We start from the raw sequence: 16,002 nt of genomic DNA on the forward strand, positions 1-16,002 counted from the left end.
GGACTATTGGGGTTAAAGGAATTTTAGATATGAGAATAGTGGAAATATTTTATGTTTTAGAAATGTCTTATAATGTGTTCAAAAAAAGAAAGCAGAAATGGATAAGGGAAGGTGGTGATGAGGAAATGGAAAGGAAAGATAAGCAAAGTATGAAATGACTGTGTTGAACTATATGACTTTAAATATTAATGGAATACATAACCAAATCAAAAGGAAGAAACTGTTAAATTTACTGAAAAAAGAAAAAATTGATATAGCATTCGTACAAGAAACACATCTAACTGAAGTGGAAAACAAGAAATTAAAGAGAGATTGGATAGGACATGTAACAGCAGCATCATATAATTCAAAAGCCAGACGAGTAGCTATATTAATTAATAAAAATGTACCAATCAAAATAGAAGAGGAAATAATAGATCCAGCAGGGAGATATGTAATGATAAAATGTCAGATATATTCAGAATTTTGGAATTTACTCAATGTATACTCACCTAATGAAGAAGATCAAAAATTTATGCAAGATATCTTTTTGAAGATAGCAGATATGCAAGGGAACATACTAATAGGAGGGGATTTTAACCTTAATTTGGACTCAAACATGGATAAAACTGGGAAAAAAACTAACAGAAAGAACAAAGTAACCAAATTTATAATTAAATCGATGCAAGAAATGCAACTTTTGGATATATGGAGGAAACAACACACAAAGGAAAAGGAATATTCATATTATTTGGGTAGACACAAAACCTACTCAAGGATAGACCTATTCCTGTTATCAGCCCACATTCAAGGGAGAGTTAGGAAAATGGAATATAAAGCTAGACTATTAACAGACCACTCACCCCTGTTATTGGCAATAGAGCAAGAGGACATCCCACCAAGAATGTATAGATGGAGATTAAACTCCATGCTACTTAAAAGACAGGATTTTAGAGAATTAATTGAACGACAAATTAAAATGTACTTTGAAATAAATATGGAATCAGTGAAAGATAAGTTTATAATATGGGATGCAATGAAAGCGTTCATCAGAGGGCAAATAATAAATTATGTAACTAAGATGAAGAAGGACTACAATCGGGAAACAAAACAGTTGGAAAGGGAAATAACAAATATAGAAAAAGAATTAGCAATAAAGGAAGATACAACTAAAAGAAGAGAATTGGCAGATAAAAAATAAAATATGAAACACTACAAACATATAAGGTGGAGAAGAACATAATGAAGACAAAACAGAAATATGAGCTAGGAGAAAAAAGGCACAAAATTCTAGCATGGCAGCTTAAGACAGAACAAACTAAATGAATGGTATTGGCATTAAGGAAAAAGGACAAACAAATTTCATATAATCCAACGGAGATCAATGAAAACTTCAGGGAATTCTACGAGCAACTATATCAAATGGAAAACGAAGGGAAAGAAGACAAAATAGATGCATTTCTAACTAAAATTGAACTAGCGAAATTACAGAGGAGCAAAATAAATTAATAAAACCATTTGAAATAGAAGAATTACAGGAGATATTAAAAAAACTACCGAACAATAAAACACCAGGAGAGGATGGATTCCCAATAGAATTCTATAAAACATTTAAAGACTTATTAATTCCTCCCCACCTGGAAGTAATCAACGAGATTGATAAAACAAAACATACCAGATTCATGCAAAACAGCAATAATTACAGTAATACCAAAGACAAGGAAAGATCCACTAGCACCAGTGTCATATAGACCAATATCTCTACTTAACACAGATTATAAGATAATAGCTAAACTATTAGCAAACAGATTGGCTGACTATGTACCAAAAATAGTAAATCTAGACCAAACTGGATTTATTAAAAAAAAACGAACAACGGACAATATCTGTAAATTTATTAACTTAATTCATGCAGTAGAAGGAAATAAAACTCCAACAGTAGTGGTTGCTTTAGACGCAGCGAAGGCCTTTGACAGAGTAGAATGGAATTATTTATTCAAAGTACTACAAAAATTCAGCCTACCAGAGAAATATATTAATTGGATTAAAGCATTATATAAGGGACCATTGGCGAAAATGAGAGTAAATGGATATATATCAAAACAATTTAACTTAAGCAGATCAACAAGGCAGGGATGTCTACTATCTCCCTCACTGTTCACGTTAGCTATAGGACCACTAGCAGAACTGATAAGAACAGAAAATAAAATAAGAGGGATAAAAATAAAAGAGAAGGAATATAAAATCAGTCTATTTCCAGATGATGTTATAATATACTTAACAGAACCAGAAATATCAATAAAAGAATTACATAGGAAATTGAAGGAATATGGAGAAGTATCGGGGTACAAGATCAACGCAAATAAAAGTGAAGCAATGCCAATGAATAATACGGATTTCACAAAGTTCTAGAAATAATCACCATTTAGATGGCAAACACAAGCAATGTGATATCTAGGTATACAACTAAATAAAAATCTCGGCCATCTATATAAACTAAATTATCATCCATTATTGAAAAAATTACAAGATGACTTAGAGCATTGGAAAGACTTACCACTAACACTGATAGGAAGGGTTAAACTGTATTAAAATGAACATTTTCCCAAGGATACAATACCTATTTCAGTCATTACCAATTCACTTAACAGAGAAATTTTTCAAGGAGTTAAAGAAAATAATAAGGAAATTCTTATGGAAAGGGGGGAAACTGAGGATAGCACTAGATAAATTAACAGAATGGTACGAACAAGGAGGCTTACAACTACCAAACTTTAAGAATTACTATAGAGCCGCACAATTAAGATACCTATCAGATTTTTATCAAACAAGGGAAAAACCAGATTGGACCAGATTAGAACTAGAAAAAATAGGGGAGAAGATACCTGAACATATACTATATAAATGGAATGAAAAATTGGTGCAACTTAGGAATTCACCGGTATTGCATCATCTGCTCAACATTTGGAAGAAGATTCATGTAGAAAGGAATAAAACAAATTATCAATTATCAAAACTAATATTGACGCAAAATCAACTAATCCCTTTCACAATAGATAACCTTTCCTTTAGAGAATGGGAGAGAAAAGGGATCAAAAGAAAAGAAAATTGTTTTTTGAGAAATAAATTATTATCCTTTGAACAAATGAAGGATAAATATAATATAACTCACGATACAATGTTTGCATACCACCAACTGAAAACCTACTTGAAGGACAAATTGGGAAACAGTCTGAGATTACCAGAAGGAAGCAATTTTGAATATGTGATTACAGACACAATGATAATTTAAAAATTTGTAACAAACATGTACATCAAACTGCAAGAAAAGGAGAATGAGGAAACAAACGGTAAACCTAAACAAAAATGGGAATAAGATATAAAGATAAAGAATGAAACATGGGAAAAGCTATGCTCCGGACCTATGAGTAATAAAATAAACACGAGGTTATGTATGATACATATAACTGGATACACAGGCTATAGATCACACCTCAAAAGTTAAATAAATGGGACCCAACAGTATCAGACAGATGTTTTCGCTGTAAAAAGGAAACGGGAACAACAATTCATGCAATTTGGACATGTGAGAAAGTGAAAAAATTTTGGGAAGATCTAAACCAGATATTAAACAAAATCACAAAAAGCAATATACCAAAAAACCCAGAGATCTTCCTCCTAAGTAATATAAGAAACAAAGAATTTGGACTCGGTTTGGATGGAGCACAAAAAAGATTTGTTATAATAGCCCTAGCTGTAGCAAAAAAATGTATTATGTCAACCTGGAAATTAGAAGACAACTTGAGAATACAACAATGGTACATAGAAATGAATAAATATATTCCATTAGAAAAAATAACATATAATTTAAGAAATAACATCACAATATTCAAACAAATATGGGAGCCATACATGAAACACAATAGAGAAATCCTACCATGGACTTCCACCACCTAAAATGACAGAAGGAGAAGACAACGAAAAGAACTGACTCAGTAAAATTTCTTGCTTATTTTTATTAAGTGACAACGTTGTTTAACGGGTTTAATGTATCATAGATTGAACTTCAAATAAATGGGAAAGGGGGTGAGGGAGGGAGGGAAGGGAGGGGGGAAAGGGGGAGAAAATGACACTGAATATATTCAAGAAAAAAATGTCTGTATGTATCTTGGTCAATATGGTTTATAGTGTGAAAAATAAAAAATTATTAAAAAAAAGAATTTTACTGCTGTACGTTTTGGCCTATCATGGCTGGATCTGGCGATGAGGAATAAGTCAGTTGAACCAAGTGTCAGCAGCCACATATGTGGTGTACAGTAATAATTGTATTGTTTAGATTAATCTCATTAGATGGGTAAGGAGCTGTCTAACATGTACTCTCATCACACAGGGCAATACGTGCATATCCAAAAGTTTATTTTGGAAATTGAGTACAACTCCAGATGAACATTTAAATAGAAAAAATTTAAAAAATATTATTCAATCGTAGTTTTTCTTTTAAAATACTGTGTTAGTGAGCCATGTCAAGTACCATGGTCTGTGTGGAGATCCCAGTGGACTATAGGCTGTCACAATAATATTTTCAGACTTGCAGTAGGAGATCAAATCTTCTTGAGTCAGATAAGGGTGGCACTCAATCTATTAAAGCAAACAAAACCAATAAGCAAACTCATCTTCATTGTGAATAAGACAGCTTCACAGAATAAAAATTATGCTATCCAGAAAATAAAGTTCTAGGCTGCCAAGATTTTTAAAATGCATTACCTGATTGACAGCTGGTTTGTACTTCAGACCTGGTTTATTTAGGATACATTTAATCTGCTCATAATTAAAGTTAGACAACCCTATAGCTTTAACCATTCAATTTACAACCAATTATTCCATTGCCTATGAAAGGAAAATGATTCTGCTAATATTTAACAGTAAAAATAAAAATAACCAATTTAACTCCAAGTTATCCAGAATTAAATTTCATGCAAGTCAGGGGAACATTACACCAACAGAGGCTTCAAGAAATAAACTTAAAAATACTATAAATTTAATTTCCACAAATAAATCTAAAAATGACAACTTTATAAGTTTTCAGCTACATTTGAGGAATATAGTTTAAATTCAACTCACTTCCCAAGTATCAACAAAACTCGGGTGGTGACCATCTTCATTAAAAGGAAGCTTCTCATTAGCCTTGGGAAGAGAGATTTTTATCTTCAGAAAAAAAGTTAAATGCACAAGTTAAATTATTTAGAAAGGAGATACATGCAAAGTTGGTTAATGGATATCAAAATATATCAATTGTTCTTTTTTAGCTTGTCCTCATTTTTGGGGGGAATATTTTATTTTGATTTTTCATAAATATACCTAATAAAATCTTCAATATCACAATAATATTAAACATTTTCATGCAAAAAGCAAACATAGAAACCCCCCTCCACAATTATAAATCTAAATCCACACACTGTCAGAGCTCACACCTATATTAACCATTAAAAGAACTATATAGGGACATCACATTTGTTTATATTATAGACACATCTGTTATTATCCTTATTTATTTTAAATTGTGATTGGGCCAATATAGCTGCCATATCTTGTCAAATATTTCAAAATTTTTTTTAGATTGTATGTAATTTTCTCCATAGCTATATAACTATTTTCTCCGCCGTCCATCGTGCTAGGAGTAAGGGAAAGTCGGACTTCCAAGTAATTGCAAAACATTTTTTTGCTATTGCTAAGGCTTTTTTTGACAAAATAAAGTTGGAATTTAGTTAATTTATTACTTATTTCAATAAAATTACTCAAGAGATAAAGTTCTGTGTCACCACTCCTGTTATCCTTGTTAATATTTCAGCAATATCCTGCCAAAAAGGCCTCATGTTCACACATGGCCACGTCACATGAAAAAATGTTCTTATTTTAATTCCACATCTAAAGCCCATCTCCGATATTTCAGATTTTGATCTATGTAGCTTCTGTGGTGTAAGATATAATTGGTGTCGGAAGTTATACTGAACCAGTCCATATTTTGCATTGATAATTGATGTCATACTATCCAAACACCAGTCAGACCAGTGCAACTTTCTGGTATTACAACACCCAAGTCCAACTCTCATCTTTCCCTCAACCCCTGTGAACCAGGTTTGGCATTTTCACTCTGGAGAGCATAGTACATTTTTGTTATGAATTTAGCCAGATCGCTTGTTCCATTTCACTAATTTCAGGTGGAAGGAACATTGGTCCCGATTTTCTCTCAGGAAGGATCTTAGCTGGAGAATACAGAAGAAAGTCCCATTAGCTGCTCCATATTTCTGTTTTAGTTGATCAAAAGACATTAGAATCCCTTCCGCATAGAATTCTTCAATGTATCTTATTCCTTTGCCATACCAGGAGTTTAATATTCTGTTACTAGGTTTCATAGGGAGCAATACATTCTTACATAATGGTGCTCTTAACGATATCCCTGCTTTTTTCCCCATTACCTGTACACTCATTGATTTCTCGCCATACTCTAATCGTATGTATTAATATAGGATTATGTCTTTTTTTGATATTGATTTAAAACTCCACATAAATAAAATCCTTCACTGAGGGAGCTCTTTCATTGAGTATAATCTCTTTGGAATCCAACAGTAGGGTTGGGGGGTGGCTTCCTCAAAGAAAGATGAAAGAAATCTGGCTTGTACTAACAAATAATACTTTCTAAAATCCGGTAGCCTAAGTCCTCCTATCTTATAAAGTTAATTTTTCCAGCAAAATTCTCAACACATTATATTTCTATAGGAATTGCCTAATACAATTATTTAATAATTGAAAGTAATTTTTCAGCAATGATATCGACAGCAATTGGAAAAGATATTGTAATCTTGGCATCACTTTCATTTTGACACAGTTAACCCTTCCTGTCAAAATAATTGGCAAGTCTTTCAATTTTTGCCAATCCTTCTCTAACAGGGGAGTATAATTTAATTTGCACAAATTCTGTAGGTTATTCCTAAGTATTTGATTCCATCTACTTTCCATTGAAATCAACTTCCTTTTTGATATCTTTAATGTTCAAAGTTTGTCAATGGCATAATCTCACTTTTATCCAAATTAATTTTTTAACCTGAAACTCTTCCATATTTTTCTAGTGTTGTTTGTAATTTCTCCACTGATGCCGTCAGGTCAGATAAATATAGTAGCACATCATCAGCAAATAGACTGATTTTATGTTCTTGTCCAACTTTAAAGCCTTTAATATCCTGATCTCTCCTTATGATCTCTGCCAGCAGTTCAATCGCAAGGATAAAAAGCACTGGGGACAGGCGACTTGATCTACTCAGAGGGAAAACTGCAGATATTTGACTATTAGTTATAATTTTAGCTTGTGGTTTATGTCAGAGAGTTTTTAATCCAATTTATGAATATTCTACCTATTCCAAATTTAGCCATTGTCTTAAGTTAAAAAAAAAGACCATTCTAAATGGTTGAATGCCTCTTCTACATCATTGGAAACTGTTATACTGGAATTCAATTTTGTTTTTGCCATATGTTTTATATTAAATAGCCTACCCAGACTATTTGAAGAGTGTCTTCCTTTAACAAATCCCACCTGATCTGTATGTATCAATTTAGATAAATATTGTCCCAGTCTATTAGCTAACACCTTCGCCAATATCTTATAATCAGCATTCAAAAGTGAGATAGGTCTATATGATGAGATTTTTAATGGGTCCTTTTTTTTGGCAACAATAGATGTTGAAAAAAAGTCCAGAAGAGTCTAGAATCTCCCGGTCTAGTACTTCCATTATAAGAGGAATCAACAAATCCTTAAATTGTCTATAGCACTCAGGCAGGAACCCATCCTCTCCTGGAGACTTATTAGCCTGCAGAGTGTTCAGAGACTTCTCAATTTCTTCTCTTATGAAAGGGGTGTCTAACTCCATCTGCCCTCTCAGCTCTAATTTTGGAAGCTCAAGATTTGCTAGAAACTCGTCCATCTCATTATCATCTTCTATTAATTCTGATTTACATAGCTTTGTATAATATTGTAACAATATTAATATTTGGGGAGAATTTATAAGATTTAGAGTAGGTCACATATATACACACATTTTAAAACAGATCTTATTTGAAAGACTGAAGAATTTACATTGCAGGATCTCTTGGAGAATGTAAGCACCTTTCACAAGTTGGTGTTAATTGAACTGAAGTCATAAAATGCTTGACCATTGTCTTGCTGGAGTCATGCGCTGTCTATCAGTACCCCTTCTGCAATGTGCTCACAGAAAGGTCAATTCTGGATTGTTTACCTAAGATAGCAACTTGAAAGAAGAAAGAACTCCTGTTGTTTTTCTCAGGAAGGTGGGGTTTTTGCAAGACATCCTCTCTTTGGAGTTTCAGTGGGGGAGAGAGAGAGAGAGAGAAGGAGCGAGAGAGAAGCCCTCTCACCTGGCGTGTGTGTGACACAGTGCAATCCAGGAAGAAATTATGCTAATTTCCAAAAGCAGTGGATGGCTAGAAGTGCTATCTGTCTGATGTTTCTCTTGGAATAAGAGGAATAGAAGGAGCTCGTCGTAACCTGAAAGAAAGAGGTTACCAATTGGAAAACCCTGATGGGGCAAGTTTCATCAGCGAGACATTGAGGTGACAAATGGTGATACCTCAGTTGTTGAAGTCCTGGAGCAACAAATATCTCTCTCTGCAAACCCTACAAGAACCTTCCTGAACGGTATGTTATATTTTTCTTTACATTTTGTATCGCTCTATATCTTTTGTGATTTTATAGCAGTCTTTAGCCATTGATTTTGTTATGGCAACTTCTGAGCAATTGGAGTCTAAAGGACTATCTTTATACAGTAAAGCTACGCAAAATACTTTTCTATCAACAAATTAAAACTACATAAAGTAAAGGCCACAGTGTTTGATTTATTGAATTAAACATCTAAATTTGCGATACGCAATTCACACTTTGGAAGATAATACTTTGGTATTAGGATATATTAGAATGAGGAAAGTGTCATATACTGTGGGGACCATTTGTCAACTACTCTCAGAATTTCTAGGAACAATAACAATTTCGATGATAATTTTATGTTCTTTGTTCACATTTTCTTTTTCAGAAGCAGAGTATTAATCTCTTAACCATACAACTCAAGTCCAGGTAGTGGGGATAGATATTATTATAAAATATTTCATATCATTCTTTAGTGTTTAGAAGTGATTAGTGGTATGGATACTGTTTATAGCTTTGTATAAAGTGTTCTATTACTTTCTGCACTTATGTATTCCAAATACACTATTTGTTTACATGTTTTATTATTAAATCAATAAAAAGATTGAGAAAGAAAAAAGGAAACTTCCCCCTATACTGCCATAACCAAGATCTAATTGGGTGTTCCTAATGTCAACAGCTCGGTTTTATGGCCACCTGCCAGGAAGTCCATTACTCCTGCAAAAATGGCAACACATGGATAGTGTGGTAAAGGTGGTATGCAGCATGCTTGATTTTATTAGTCAAGGCAATGAATACAAAAGTTATGAAGTCACATTTGGATTATTCTTTGCATTTCTGGTCACCACACTATACAAAGAATGTGGAGGTTTTGGAGAGATTCATAGAACAGTACAGGCCCTTCAGCCCTCGATGTTATGCCAACTCATATATTCCTTCCTTCCTTTAAAAAAAGTACTAAACCCTCCCTACCCCATAACCCCCATTTTTCTTTCATCCAGGTGTCTGAGGCTTTTAAATGCCCCCAATGTTCCAGCCTCCACCACCATTCCTGGCAAGGCATTCCAGGACAACTCTGTGTAAAAAAACTTACCCCTGGTGTCTCCCTTAAACTTCTCTCCCTTAACTTTATGTACACATCCTTGGTGATTGCTGATTCTGCCCTGGGAAACAGTTGCTGGCTGTCCACCCTATCTATGTCTCTCATAATCTTGTAGACCTCTATCAAGTCTCCTATACTCCAAAGAGAAAAGTCTCAGCACTGCTAACCTTGCCTAAAACTCATTTCCCAATCCAGGCAGCATCAAGGTAAATCTCCTCTGCACACTCTCCCTAGCTTCCACAACCTTCCTATAATGACATGACTAGAACTGAACACAATACTGTAGATCCATCCATGTGACAATCTGAAGGTTGCAGGCAAGTTAACTCGAGGTGGTGCAAGTTAAATCAGAGAAAGATGTACAAAATGTTCATTGGGTATTTTACCTTGAATCCCATAGACCAACGAATAAGGTACAGATCCAGATAATCAAGTTTCAGGTCAGACAATGTTTTAGAACAGACACTCTTTACCATGTCCTTTGCATGGAAGGTACACCACAGCTAACAGGGAAACAGAAACCACTCATTAGTAGAGCTCCAGTATCAACGTACTGAAATTAAATTATACTTTTATCCTAGTACATGCCCATTCCCAAAGAGGCTACATTTTCTTTTCAAATTTGGAATTAATCAAATATTCCTTTATAACAAATGTCAATACCTTGCCCTACTTTGTTCCATGCCAAATGCAATTTTAGGAAAGAAACCATTTTTTTTTTTTACCTTGCTAACGCTTTACAGTTTTATCCTTAATCTTCTGCTGAATAGCATCACCAACTTCTTTTTCATTTTCATAAATATATGCACCATCGATGTGACAATAACCAATGTTAATGGCTTCTTTCACTACTGCTGTTTCAGACTGAACAAAGCACTCGTAAGCAAAAATGTATACACAATGGTAAAGACCAAATGAAACACAAATGTAAAGATAGTTTTTGAAACACCTTGTCGAAAAATGTAAATAAAATAATCAAGCATTAAAACAATTGATTATCAGACATCCATCAGACAAGAGGAACAATATTGCACGAGTTACACCACCCGAGACAAAAAACCTTTGCCAAAACTATAAATACTCTCCTATCTCCTATATCATTGGATATGACTTGAGAAAGAAATTTGACATCTAAAAAGATCATTCCATTGCATGACAACTCATCCATCATTCTAAATTACAGACTAACCATATCAACACCTCCACAAACACATGCTCTATTGCCATATATCAAGAGCAGCAGGTGAGTTCTTGGAAGTCACCATTCCTCGGAGGACCATTCCTGGAAGCAACACACAAATGGCATTGTGAGGAGAACACATCAGCACCTCAACTTCCTCAGGCCTCCTCCTCGGCCCTCCTCTGGTCCCCATCTCCTCCCCATCCCACTCCACCTCCTTGACCCCCGCTCCCTCTCCTTAGCTCCCCTCCCTGGCTCCACTCCCCCTCCCCTTCCTCCTCCTCCTCACTCCCCTCCCCCTCCACGGCCAAGATAATTAAAAACAACTTTTGTTTAAGTAACCTCTTGTCTTGGTGAATGTCTATTGCTGCTGGGTTTTGGGGTCCTTTGGGCTCATAACAGAATTGTCTGATACCAGTGAACTTGGGAAGTGAGAAGTGAATGATTGGACTGTGAAACAAAGAACTTTTCTGAACATTCACACATACAGATATGTGCGCTTAGAATTAGAAGGGGTTAAGTTAGATTAAGTTAAGTTAATAGTAATAAGTTAAAGTTTGATCTTGTTTTTATGTTTAAAGAAAATTAAAAGCCACTTTTGTTTAAGCATTCATTGTTTTGGTGAATTTCTATTGCTGCTGGATTTTGGAGTCTTCTGGGCTCATAACAGTATAAACTTAAAAAAGAAATAGGTTTCTGTTTTCTTTTCAATATTTCCCAGTAAGATTACAATTTTTTTTTTTAATATACTCATTCATTGAACCCCCACAGCTTTCTTCAGCAGAGAATTCTTGATGGGTAAAGGATTTTTTTCCTCTAAGTTCTGAATGACTGAGAGAACCGAGAATGAGGAGTTATCTAAAAAATGGAAACTTGGAATCACTCATGGAATAGAAAACACTGAAAGTTTGCATTTCTATGATTTGGAAAGTTCAGTATGTACTTCTGATTATTATTACTGTTTGAACAATTGATACTTTAAGTTATTAAACTTTTTGCTCAACATTTTTGTAATAAAAATACATCTGCTCTGCCAGGGACAATTAAAAAGGTTAAAGAGAAAAGTCTGCAGTGTCTGAATGTGAGACAAGACAGAAAAGTGCTGGAGAAACTCAATTCACAGTGTTCATAGGAAACAAAGGTATATAAAACCAATGTTTCAGGCATGAGCCCTTCATCAAGGTATCAAAACTACCTCTTTAAATAACACAGCAATCAAGTGACCCTCAATGTCCAATGGCAGCAGGACCTTACACTTTGTCTTTCCCTACAAAACATATGCAATGGGTGCACCAAGTTTCAGTATGTCCCTCAGATGTAATTCTGCTGCCTGAAATACACAACTCAGCAGTATTCACTTCCTTATATCTTGTTGCACTGCAAGAAGTACAGGTTTATTATAGATCAATGTATTTCTTTCACCAAATTGATGACCTTCTAGCAGTAGTTGATGTCTCAGTACACATTCCTTGGAACATCTGATTGGGATAAACCTTGGTAATGTTTGTTATAATCAGTACAACTTCTTGGCAAAAGCACAATCCATAATAATTCACATCATGTCTTGAAGACAGCATGTGTTGAGAGTGAGTCTGATCATGCAGGAAGGATCTTTTCTGACATAGAGGGGCCCCTCTAAATGCCAGAGAGATGAGGTCCTGGTACTTACTGGTCAGTTCTGGCCATGGGACATGTGCCATATGGTTTTGACAGACGACATTGGAAACCATTCCACAAGATTCATCGTACTTCTCCCGCAAGGTTTGCTGGAGTTCTGTGCTGATCACTGCCTTATGGACAGGTGGACAAAAATGTTTTTATAAAAGAACTTTTTTAAAATAAAAGACAGCTAATGTAGCAATGTCAAAATTAATGGAACATTGCACAGCAACAAGTGCAGGGTCATCCATTGGAACGTCAGAAACGGGAAGAACCTCAGCAGATGATGGAGTATCTTCCGGTTTCCCATCCACTGTTGATGCCTGAATACAAGAGTGATTATCATGAGATTGGTGGCCATTACCTTTAAAGGAAGTAAATTGCTACAACAGTTTTGAAAATGCTGGGTTGATGTCACTGATGAGATCTTGATCTAGACGGAGGAATGAAGAGGAGTCAGAAAGTTGCCTTCTTAGGATAGAATTTGGTTTATCAGATGACAATAGCACTTCTCTTGACAAGACATTTAACAGCCATGTTAGCCACTGCCACACTTCAGAAAAAAAAATTGGAGTTAGCAGAATTAAAACAAAAATTAGGAAATATTTCCAGTAGCTTTGAACCAGACCTTGAGAAGCAACAAGAAGAATGATTTGGGCAATGCTGAATAACTTGGGGACACCCGTAATTATGGGTGTATCTGAAACGTGAAGACTGCAACTTCAATCGGAATCTACATCGATAAGAACAGCACGGAAACAAGGCCTTTATCCCACCGGGCACCACTGGATATTTTTGCTCTAAACCCTGCCCAATCCATTTTAGTTTTTCGACATGCTCATCAACTCCCTTCCATCACCTTTTTCCAAGGTTCTACCATACCACCACAATTTACAGTGACAAATTAACCTACCAGCCATACAATTTTGGGATTTGGAGGAAACTAGAATGCATCCTGGCCCTCACCAGGAGAATGTACAAATTCCTAATAGATCAGGATTGAACCTGGTCACTGAAGGTATAAGTGGCATGGGCTTAATGAGCTGAATAACATCTTTCTATGACATATATGGAATATGGATCACTGTGTTTGAGAAGAATATGTGTTCAAGTTAATATCAGAAGCATGCATTAGCCAAGTAGGAGGAAGAGTTGCATTACTGGCTTCAAAAAATATACATTTAACGTTAAAGTGCTTAAGGATAATGACTTTATTGTCATATGCATTGTACAATATACAAATGCACCAAAATTCTTAATTGCTGCATTCAAACAGGTACTTGTAGAGAAAAGCTTACTATATAGTAAGCTAATTGAATTAAATGAGACAATCAATACCTGATACAGATAATAAATATTCACAGTGATCCTAATGTGAAAAAAGTGACTCGTAATAGTGCAGGCAAGTCTATTTGAGCAGTCTATCATGAGTATATTGGAGTTGGGGGGGGGGGGGGGGGAATTGGTTAGGGATTCAACATTTTGATAGTTGTTGGAAAGAGTATTCTTGAACTTAAAAGTGCAGCTTTTCAGGCTTCTGTACCTTCTACTTGATATTCCAAAGTGAGGGCCCAAAGCCATGCTACACAGGTCAAGGGAGAGATGGGAGTTGGACTTGGGCACAACAATCAATGAAGAGTGGTGGCAAGACCTGTGTCTTATCAGTGTTGCAGGGGTCGTCAACGCCAGATACAGGTTAGTACAGTATAATTTCTTGCACTAGTTCCTCACACCACAAAAATTACACAAATCAAAGCCTGAAATTTCAGTAATTGCCTTTAGGTGTGGCGTGGAGGTTGGAACCTTAGTCCACTCCACCTGGCTATGTACAAAGGTGAGATCCTTTTGGGAAGACCTGGGGGACATTCTGAAAAAAGTTTCAAAACTGGATTTTCTAAAGGATCTGGAGTTCTACCTTCTGGGAGATATTAGGGTCATGAGTTTTAGATTGACCAAAGATCAAATTCCATTCGTGAAGGTCACCTTGGCAGTAGCCAGGAAGTGTATAGCTGTTTCGTGGAAGTTGGACACCCAACTAAATACCACACAATGGAAAATGGAAATGTAGAGTTGCATTCCCCTGGAGAAAATCATACAAAATCCAAGGAAGAAACATGACTCATTCATTAGAGTGTGGCAACCTTACTTGAAATATATTGGCACACAGATTGATTAGCCTCCGCCGCCCCCCCCCCCACCCTTTGAAATAGCAGTATGATAGGAATTCGTCCTAGAAGGAAACAAAAGTGACCAAGAAAATGGGACATGGTGCAGGCAACATGCTTCATTAGTTTTAAGTTTTTCTTTTTTCATGCAATATCTTTTTGTGGTCTCTGAAAAATGATAATTTAATGAAAATGCAATGTGATTGTAGCATGAATAAAAGCTCTCACAACTGGAGGGAGAACAAATACTTTTATTAGCTTATAACTATGGGCAAGGTTTCACAGTCATCTTTGGAAAGGGTTCTGGGTTTAGTCGGGAAACCAAGGTTATATGTGAGCAGCTGGGGGCGGAGACAGCCATCAGTACAACACACTAAAAGTGAATCCCAGTTCACTGCATTCACCCCCTCCTGCATAATTTAGGGTCCATGATTAAAAACAGAGAACATATGTTCAGATAAGAAGTTGAAAAATATAGTTATTTACAGATTTAAGCAGTCCAGGGGTCTGGAGATCCTTTGCACCGAGGAGCCTTGGGCCCCTTGGATCTCCTGGATACCCTTGTGAGGGAAGAGAGGCTGGCTTGGTCTCCCTCAACGGTTGAGGGGGATGCACTTTCCTCCTGAACTGGATCCCCTGACGCCTTAACTGAGGGGTGGCAAGAATGAGCTCCGTGGCTCGCAAGGCACAAGGCAATGGATCCTCTGTTCTGGCGGGTGCAAGGTCCCTGATGGAGACGGTGTCCTCTCTGCCATTTGGGTACTCCACATAGGTGTATGTAGGATTGGCATGGAGCAGTTTCACCCTTTTCATGGGGGTCGGTCTTGCTTCTCCTCGCGTACCTCCTGAGAAGGACTGGACCAGGAGTGGTGAGCCAGATTGGGAATTTAGTTCCCGTTGCCGACCTTCTTTTGAAATTAAATAGGAACTAGTGAGGTGTAGCATTGGTCGTGGTACATAGTAGCGATCGTATAGAGTGGAGCGCCATAGGGAGGACTTCCTGCCACCATGAGTCTGGAAGGCCTTTTGACTTCAGGGCTAGTTTGACAGCCTTCCAGATAATGGCATTCTCCTTTTCAACCTGCCTGTTCTGCTAGGGGGTTGTAGGTAGTAGTCCTGCTGGATGTGATGCCCCTCATCAGCAGGTACTGACGTAGCTCGTCACTCATAAAGGATGAGCCCCGGTCGCTAAGAATATAGCTGGGAT

The 16,002-nt window shown here is 36.3% G+C and overlaps 1 protein-coding gene across 5 annotated transcripts in view; it reads left to right on the forward strand.

Moving 5' to 3' along the window:
• The window catches only part of ddx11 (DEAD/H (Asp-Glu-Ala-Asp/His) box helicase 11), a 152,210-nt gene that overhangs the window by 104,660 nt on the left and 31,548 nt on the right, over positions 1-16,002 (forward strand). Inside the window, exons 28-29 of one of the 5 annotated variants that reach the window (XM_069903232.1) lie at positions 9,078-9,118; positions 11,743-11,867. The exons of the other annotated variants lie outside the window; for them this stretch is intronic. Of the exons in view, the coding sequence (XP_069759333.1) occupies positions 9,078-9,099 (22 nt within the window). The 3' untranslated portion in view covers positions 9,100-9,118; positions 11,743-11,867. Of the gene's footprint in view, positions 1-9,077; positions 9,119-11,742; positions 11,868-16,002 lie in introns of those variants that run through there. 5 annotated transcript variants of the gene reach the window in all.

The sequence above is a fragment of the Narcine bancroftii genome, chromosome 11 (assembly GCF_036971445.1).
Source record: "Narcine bancroftii isolate sNarBan1 chromosome 11, sNarBan1.hap1, whole genome shotgun sequence".
NCBI lineage: Eukaryota > Metazoa > Chordata > Chondrichthyes > Torpediniformes > Narcinidae > Narcine > Narcine bancroftii.